Source organism: Trachurus japonicus, chromosome 9 (assembly GCF_045865225.1).
Source record: "Trachurus japonicus isolate A0001 chromosome 9, Traja_1.0".
Classification (NCBI taxonomy): Eukaryota; Metazoa; Chordata; class Actinopteri; order Carangiformes; family Carangidae; genus Trachurus; species Trachurus japonicus.
In genome coordinates, this window is record NC_140915.1 from 2154896 (window position 1) to 2164113 (window position 9218).

At 49.6% G+C, this 9218-nt stretch overlaps 1 protein-coding gene, 1 non-coding gene and 1 pseudogene across 2 annotated transcripts; all 3 read left to right on the forward strand.

Annotated features, from left to right (window-relative positions):
- Positions 1–2795: 2795 nt before the first annotated feature.
- LOC146980488 (uncharacterized) lies at positions 2796–7448 on the forward strand. Its single transcript, XM_085787966.1, has 5 exons — positions 2796–2939; positions 5028–5363; positions 5488–5678; positions 5766–5886; positions 7335–7448. The coding sequence occupies exons 1-5, from the start codon at positions 2796–2798 to the stop codon at positions 7446–7448; spliced, it is 906 nt and encodes a 301-aa protein (XP_085644092.1).
- Positions 3962–4064, forward strand: LOC146980489 (U6 spliceosomal RNA). The gene has a single exon (XR_015036713.1). It is a non-coding gene; the product is annotated as a U6 spliceosomal RNA (small nuclear RNA).
- Positions 6677–6774, forward strand: LOC146980490 (U6 spliceosomal RNA; annotated as a pseudogene).
- Positions 7449–9218: the final 1770 nt, after the last annotated feature.

Below are 9218 nucleotides of genomic sequence, written 5' to 3' on the forward strand. Positions count from 1 at the left end.
AAAAAAGCAAACTAAAGAACTAAATGAAAATACTTTAACCGACTGCACGACGGAGTCTCCTCTTCTCACCTGCGGTGCGCTGATTGGAGACGCGTCTCTGTGATGGTGACCGGACCACAACAAATGTTAAAGAAAAAAGTTGATAATAAACAGTTTCTTTGTATTATCTTATCAAAAAGACCAAATAAAATACATCAAATTTTGATTTTAAAACGGGTATCTATTTTTCTGTTAAAAAAAAAAAAAAAAGGTTGAAGGGACAATCCCCAAAAAGATGACATAATCATTCGTGATGCAAAAAAACAAAGACAAATGCATTATCATCTTTTATTTATTTATTTTTTAAATTGTAGATTGTTTGTGGTTGACGAATATGATACAAACATATATAGGTATGGAGAGGGGTGAGGGGGTTACACACGAAAACAGAGCTGTGTATGAAACCAAATGAAATCTTTGCAAAGTGACTCAATGAATGCAAATTCATCCAGAGGTCCATGAGCTGTCCATCAACTCCGTGTGAGAGAGGGGGGGGGGAGAAAAGCTCTGACTGGTTTAATGTTCAAACATCTGGACCCTGAATATGAGACAACCCGTGGTTTTCAGACTTATAACAATACAACACATATATATCCGGCCCAATACGGCTTAAATATAAATGTAGGTGTGTATTTACATTTTGAAGGTGTCATTGATGAGTTTCGAACCCGCTCCTCTCTGGAACTGAGTGTGATGGCCATAGACATATAAAGAGGGTTATTATGGTATGTCTATGGTGGAGACTCGTCGCCCCCTGGCGGCGGCCGGCGGAGCTGCAGGGACAGGGCAGCACACCACAGAGTGGATGTCGTGGTCGATGAGCTACCTTTCCATGCTACGCAAGCTTCGGGTTCCAGGTGTGGCCGTGCCACAGCGGGCGGTGGTGGTCCCGCTGATGCACCCGGTTCCCTGTGTGTCCTGGCTTCTGTCCGTCTACGTGAGGGAGGCCTGCACGCGCCTGCAGGGGACGAAGGCCAGGGTCACGTCCATCCTCAAGATGGACTCCACCAAGAAGGTGAGCTGTGGTCTGTGTCGTTGTTGCAGCCTACCCGCTGCACTGTATACCGCCGGAAGTTGCGTTCAGCGAAAGACCAGCAGCTCCTCTCCCAGGCCAGCGTCCAGCCAGCACCGGGGGCTCCCTGCGACATCTGTGGGCAGCCCAAAACGCTGGACGCTGGCCATGCGTACTTTAAAGGGAGGGAGCACTGCCAGCTAGGGGACGTGCCGCTGGGTAGGACGGCAGAGCAGTGGCTGGAGGAGCAGACCAGACCAAACCCCACCGCTCTTCCAAGCACCACGGCTTGGAGGAAGAAGAAGGAGAAGGAGCAAGGTGGGGGGGGCATCAACAAACCATATAAATTAAGAATATGTCAGCGCTGTGGCCAACCCAAGTCTAAGGACTATGGCCACAGCCAGTATGACTTTAAAAACATTTATAGAAAAGCACTGTACTGTGTCTTGTATGACGACATCCCAGTCGACCTCTGGCTGGCCGAGAGGAGGAAGGAGGACAACCTGCATGGAGTCTAACTGTACATACCAACAAAATTGAGGCAAATAAACAAAAATGAGGAACGCTTCACGAATTTGCGTGTCATCCTAGGCACCAGCTCAATCTCGGAGAGCGTGCCCTCTACACCCAGCCGCCCGCATCACACCACGCCTTCTTCCAGGACCGGTTCTTCCTGTGGGTGCCGTAAGTGCAGGTTGACCCGTTCTGGCCTCTACAAGACCGTCCGGAGGGTCTTGGACGTGAGTGACTGGTACTTCATGGGCACGGAGTACCTGGAATGTCACTCATGTAAGAGGAAATTGACGGCGTGGTCCCACGACATCCTAAGACAGCTGGACCCGGCACACCAGGCCAAATTTCCAGCCGTCCTCACGTACAGGTAAGCACCAGACCTTTTACTTCACACAAACACTGTGATCTGATCACGCCTGCTGTCCTGCTCTTCTCTGTCGTCCTCTTCCTCAGGTTGTCGTGTGATAAAACAGTGATCGGGCTGATGAGGGGGCGCACTTTGGGGAACAGTGCCTCCCGCCTCCATGCGACTCTGATGGAGCAGCACACCACAGAGTGGATGTCGCGGTCGATGAGCTACCTTTCCGTGCTACGCAAGCTTCGGGTTCCAGGTGTGGCGGCGCCTCAGCGGACTGTGGTGGTCCCGCGCCTTGATCAACCTCACCAACTACTCTCCCTCCTCAACCGCCTCCTCGTCACCAACAGGAGCCAACCAGGAGAGGAAGCAGAAGGAACCTGGTAAGAAGAAAGATTTTTACATTTCAACCTTTACAAGAAAATGTTTCACACACTGACTTCCTGTGCAGCCCAAAACGCTGGACGCTGGCCATGCGTACTTTAAAGGGAGGAAGCACTGCCAGTTCGGGGACGTGCCGCTGGGTAGGACGGCAGAGCAGTGGCTGGAGGAGCAGACCGCCCTTACACCCACCGCTCTTCCAAGCACCACAGCTTGGAGGAAGAAGAAGGAGAAGGAGCAAGGTGGGGGGGGCATCAACAAAGCCTATAAACTCAGAATATGTCAGCGCTGTGGCCAACCTAAGTCTAAGGAGTATGGCCACAGCCAGTATGACTTTAAATACATTTATAAAAAAGCACTTTACTGTGCCTTGTACGATGGCATCCCCGTTGACCTCTGGCTGGCCGAGAGGAGGAAGGAAAGAAACTTGCGGGTAGCGCCGCTGGAACAGCTGCCTGGGTCACCAACGTGGGCAACGAGCACAGGCAGGTGCTGATGTCCGTGCTCACAGAGTCCGAGGGTGACGGGCTCCTGCCCATGGCAGCAGACCTTATGCGGCGCTACCGAGAAGCCGGAAAGGCCCCTCCTCAGGTCTTGTACGTGGACCGGGACTGCTGCGCCGCCCACGGACGGTGCAAGGTAACTCTTACAACTCTTACGACGAGCTCTGCAGTATCAACAAGTTGTCAGTTGCTGAAAGTGATTGTAAATGTTTAAAATCAAAATGTTTTTCAACAGCTGTTTCCTCAACCACTTCTCTGCTGTCTTGGCCTTTTTCCCCAACGACCTTTGACAGTACTCGTCCCCCTTGTAGTAGGCGTGGCCAGATTTCATTCTTTTGCGCCTCTGCGGGAGGCAGGGAGTGACCGGTGCTGGGAGGACGCTGCCCAGGGAGAGGAGCTGCTGGTCTTTCGCCGCCCGTAACATCCGGCGGCGTACAGTGGAGCGGGCAAGCGAGGAGCCAGAGGGGGGCGCTGTGGAGGAGGTGGAGGCAGCACAATGACTCATGTGTGATGGCCCCCTTTTAATACCCAGTCAGGAGGCCCGACCCCCTGCCACCGGTGCGCCCCCCAGCGCTCCTGGCCTGAAAAGACAGGCCTTTTGGCTACAAAAACGCGAGTTTCCATTTTTAATCTACACATACATTTACAATGGTGATATTCTGGCAGTTTGACTTGTTTACAAGCTTAGCAAATTCACCAGAATGTGGCCAAAAGTAACCCCACAGTACAATCAGGATCCGTCTCCCCGGAGGAGGTCTTTTTTTGCTTGGCCCTACGAGCGAAGAAGCAAAGGCCGTGCGCTGCGCTGCTTTTGGACGGTAGTGAAGGTGGCTGTTTGGTCTTTTGATTTGATTTGACAACCAGGATATATTGACAACCAGGATATATTTTTTCAAAAACTGTATATAACTGGACATTAACAATAAAACTCACGCAGATAAATGAAAATGCGGAACGCTTCACAAATTTGCGTGTCATCCTCAGGATGAGGAATGCTTTACGAATTTCAAATTCGTGAAGCGTTTCTCTTAAAATAAACAAAAATGAGGAACGCTTCACGTGAAGCGTTCCTCAAATCTTTTCAAAGATTTTTAACGTTCGCGGGTGTCTGAAAAGTTTTTTTTGACCAAAAATCAAACATTTTCACATTTTCACAACATGTTATTGTGGAAAAACACATTTCATGAAATTGGAACGATACAGAGAAGATTGTGCTGGTGCCTCGGATGAAACGCAAATTCGTGAAGCGTTCCTCATTTTTGTGTATTTGCCTCAATTTTGTTGCTATGTACAGTTTGAGACTCCATCAGAGCAGCTCTGGCTGCTGCCTCCCTCCCAGACTTGTTTACAAGCTTAGCAAATTCACCAGAATGTGGCCAAAAGTAACCCCACAGGACAATCAGGATCCGTCTCCCCAGAGGAGGTCTTTTTTTGCTAGGCACCACGAGCGAAGAAGCAAAGGCTGTGTGCTGCGCTGCTTTTGGACGGCAGTGAAGGTGCCCAAACCCACCTACTGTCTGAGGCAGGCACACGGGCAATGTGCCACCCTGGACTATGCCTTGAGAAATCCACCGAGCAACACCAGTGATTCCAGACAAATGCAACAGGCACACAACCGCACCACAACAAGGCCGGCAGATCAAAATGTGGAAACGCTTCACGAATTTGCGTGTCATCCTTGCGCTACCGGCAAAGCCTTCTTCTCTGAAACATTGTGTGTCAGATTTGACACAATCACGGCTCCTGATTGGCTGTGAAACATTGTGTGTCAGGGCCAATCAGGAGCCGTGATTGTGTCAAATCTGACACACAATGTTTCAGGGCCTTTTGGCGACCAATCAGAAGCCGTATTTGTGTCAGGCGTCCGCCATCTTGTCTGCCCCGCTTCGCTGCCGTCATTCTGCCGCTGACACCCGACAGGAGGATTTCTGGTGAGTGTAAAAGTCACTTTATACTTATTTACAGTGCTTTATTTATTAGCCGAATGTTAGACCGTGTAAAGTTGAAAACATACATGTCATTTTTGTTCCCCGTTGTTTAGTTTGTTTCTTATTTTGCCGCCTTCACTCCTAAAGTGTCTTCTAACTACCAGAGGTTTTTTGATCATTTTTGCAAGTGATTTTCCCAGTGAAAATGTAAGTATCTGACTACATGTCATGTTTTGCATTTCATATCTGTACTTGGACTCATCATAAAGCTGATGTTAATCTGCTTTGCTGCTTAGATGGAACATCCTACATTCAGGAGGGCCCCAAATGGGACCCTCCTGCTGAAGGCCTCAGCAGAGGCCCTGGCCCTGGCCCCCCAGCCTGGGGGCTACAGGGCCAAGAAGAATGAGGAGGTGGATGCAGAGGCCACGGCCCACGTCGTCTCCGAGGGTGGCGACACATCCAACGCCACCCTCGTCTTGAGCCGGTGGAAGGTCCAGTTTGGGAAGTACCAGGGGAAGACCTTCCACTGGCTCCTGGAGAACGACGTGGGCTATACCATCAACCTGGTCGCCTCCCACCAGAAGGAGAGAGAGAGGACAGGGTCTCAGTCCCCCCTGATGGCCAACAAGGTACAGTCTTCAGTTTAATATTTATTCAACACAGCTATAAGAGTAGAATCACAGTTATCAGTTTAATATTCATACAACGCAGTGATTGGAGTGATGACGGCTTTTCTTCTGTGTGAGTTTACAGGACGCCATTGCCCGCTACTCCTCGGCGTACGCTGACTTTGTGGAGGCAGTCAGATTCCACCGTACGTTCGAGGAGGCGCGGGCAAAGTCCCTCCAGCCCGGTATGGAGGGACAGGCCCTTGTTGGCTTCGGGGACTTCAAATATGAGACCCTGCAGAGCCTGTACGAGTCGGAGGACAAGAAGAAAGTCCGGTAAGATGCAATAACATGTGAATACTGAATAGTTGTGTAGCTTCTGTGGTGATGAGCTTCTTCTAACGAGCTCTCTGATTGGCACAGATTCGTCAACTACCTCCGGAGGAAGGCCCCAGCTCCAGGGTCCCAGATGGAGAACGCCGTCCTTTACGTGAGGAAGAGGGACAGACAGAGAGCTGCTCAAGCTGACGGGCAGGGAGGCAAGGCAAGGCAATTTTATTTGTATACCCCGTTTTTACAAACAGTTTGTCTCAAAGGGCTTTACATGGCTTCATAACAACATCCTCTGTCCTTAGACCCTCACATCGACTGAGGAAAACCTCCATGGAAAACCCTTTTAACAGGGAAAACCAGGAGAAAGCTCAGGGTGAGCAACAGAGGAGGGATCCCTCACCCAGGACGGACAGACGTGCAACAGATGTTGTTGCAGACAAGAAAACAGTTTACAGTTTGTCACAGAATGTGCGAAATATGGAAATGTTAGCAGGAGTTGATGAAGGCAGCCCATTTTCAATAAAAAAAAACATTCACTTTAATAAAAAAAACCTTTTCAATCAAAGAAAGAAAGTGTTTTTTTATTGAAAATATATTTTTGATTGAATAATAATGACACAAATCTACCTGCATACTTTTATAGCTTGTCACACCAATCATTCAAAATGTCTGCTAAATTACTAATTGAGAATTTTTTTAAATTAGGAAACAGGGAACATGTGTGAAGTTTGAGATTGCTTAACACTGTGACTCCTCCACTGGGTTCTATTTGTAGTTTCACTGTTTTACCACTAGATTTTGTGTGTACGCATGGTCAGAGTTGTGCTTAAATTTACGCACATTCCTAAGCACAAGTACAAGTTGATAAATTCCATACTTTGCGTGGGAATGTTCTTACGCACACATTTGTGCGTATGCACGGTTATCAACAGTGCGTAGAAAAGGTTCTAAATTCTGTCGTAGGAATGAAATTTAGAATGTGTGTAAGTACAAAAAAATCTGTATTTATCAAACACATTTCATGAAATTGGAACGATACAGAGAAGATTGTGCTGGTGCCTCAGATGAAACGCAAATTCGTGAAGCGTTCCTCATTTTTGTGTATTTGCCTCAATTTTGTTGCTATGTACAGTTTGAGACTCCATCAGAGCAGCTCTGGCTGCTGCCTCCCTCCCAGACTTGTTTACAAGCTTAGCAAATTCACCAGAACGTGGCCAAAAGTAACCCCACAGGACAATCAGGATCCGTCTCCCCAGAGGAGGTCTTTTTTTGCTAGGCACCACGAGCGAAGAAGCAAAGGCTGTGTGCTGCGCTGCTTTTGGACGGCAGTGAAGGTGCCCAAACCCACCTACTGTCTGAGGCAGGCACACGGGCAATGCACCACCCTGGACTATGCCTTGAGAAATCCACCGAGCAACACCAGTGATTCCAGACAAATGCAACAGGCACACAACCGCACCACAACAAGGCCGGCAGATCAAAATGTGGAAACGCTTCACGAATTTGCGTGTCATCCTTGCGCTACCGGCAAAGCCTTCTTCTCTGAAACATTGTGTGTCAGATTTGACACAATCACGGCTCCTGATTGGCTGTGAAACATTGTGTGTCAGGGCCAATCAGGAGCCGTGATTGTGTCAAATCTGACACACAATGTTTCAGGGCCTTTTGGCGACCAATCAGAAGCCGTATTTGTGTCAAGCGTCCGCCATCTTGTCTGCCCCGCTTCGCTGCCGTCATTCTGCCGCTGACACCGGACAGGAGGATTTCTGGTGAGTGTAAAAGTCACTTTATACTTATTTACAGTGCTTTATTTATTAGCCGAATGTTAGACCGTGTAAAGTTGAAAACATACATGTCATTTTTGTTCCCCGTTGTTTAGTTTGTTTCTTATTTTGCCGCCTTCACTCCTAAAGTGTCTTCTAACTACCGGAGGTTTTTTGATCATTTTTGCAAAGTAATTTTCCCAGTGAAAATGTAAGTATCTGACTACATGTCATGTTTTGCATTTCATATCTGTACTTGGACTCATCATAAAGCTGATGTTAATCTGCTTTGCTGCTTAGATGGAACATCCTACATTCAGGAGGGCTCCAAATGGGACCCTCCTGCTGAAGGCCTCAGCTGAGGCCCTGGCCCTGGCCCCCCAGCCTGGGGGCTACAGGGCCAAGAAGAAGGAGGAGGTGGATGCAGAGGCCACGGCCCACGTCGTCTCCGAGGGTGGCGACACATCCAACGCCACCCTCGTCTTGAGCCGGTGGAAGGTCCAGTTTGGCAAATACCAGGGCAAGACCTTCCACTGGCTCCTGGAGAACGACGTGGGCTACACCATCAACCTGGTCGCCTCCCACCAGAAGGAGAGAGAGAGGACAGGGTCTCAGTCCCCCCTGATGGCCAACAAGGTACAGTCACAGTCTTCAGTTTCATATTTATTCAACACAGCTATAAGAGTAGAATCACAGTTATCAGTTTAATATTCATACAACACAGTGATTGGAGTGATGACAGCTTTTCTTCTGTGTGAGTTTACAGGATGCCATTGTCCGCTACTCCTCGGCGTACGCTGACTTTGCGGAGGCAGTCAGGTTCCACTGTACGTTCGAGGAGGCGCGGGCAAAGTCCCTCCAGCCCGGTATGGAGGGACAGGCCCTTGTTGGCTTCGGGGACTTCAAATATGAGACCCTGCAGAGCCTGTACGAGTCGGGGGACAAAAAGAAAGTCCGGTAAGATGCAATAACATGTGAATACTGAATAGTTGTGTAGCTTCTGTGGTGATGAGCTTCTTCTAACGAGCTCTCTGATTGGCACAGATTCGTCAACTACCTCCGGAGGAAGGCCCCAGCTCCCGGCGTCCTCTACGTGAGGAAGAGGGACAGGCAGAGAGCTGCTCCTGCTGCTGCTGGATCCGCCGCGGCCGCCGCTGCCACCGCCGCCTCCACTGCCGCCGTACCACCAGCAGCAGCAGCAGCAGCAGCAGCACCAGCAGCAGCAGCAGCAGCAACCGCCGCCGCCAGCAGCAGCAGCAGCAGCAGCACCAGCAGCAGCAGCAGCAGCAGCAGCAGCAGCAGAAGCAGCAGCAGCAGCAGCAGCAGCAGCAGCAGGACAGCCTCTGTCTTGGCTGAAAAGAGCAAAGCCACGTACGTGTTATAAGCTGTGATGTTATTTAAAAATGAATAGATGCACTCTCTGCAGAAAAGTATTTTATACATGCCTTGTTCTTGTCATTGTAGCCCTCTAGCCCCCGCCATCAGGGCTTTCCTCTCCGGGCGGCGTTCTCTGTCTGGGGTGGAAATGCAGGCCAAAGTGCAGAAGCTCTGCACACTGAAACCTGCATTTCCAGGCAAGTCAAGTTCCAGTGTAGTCTGACTCTAAATCACATAACAGGGTTCAACTGGACTGTTTTTCTCATGTTCACTCTTTCTGCTCTGTGTTGATCCTCTGACTGTGACTGCAGCCTCCTCCAGACCAGCTCTTCCCTCAGCAGCACCATCGGCTGAGGAGCCCTCGGACGAAGAGCTGGTCAAGGCGGTAGTTGACCTGGAAGAG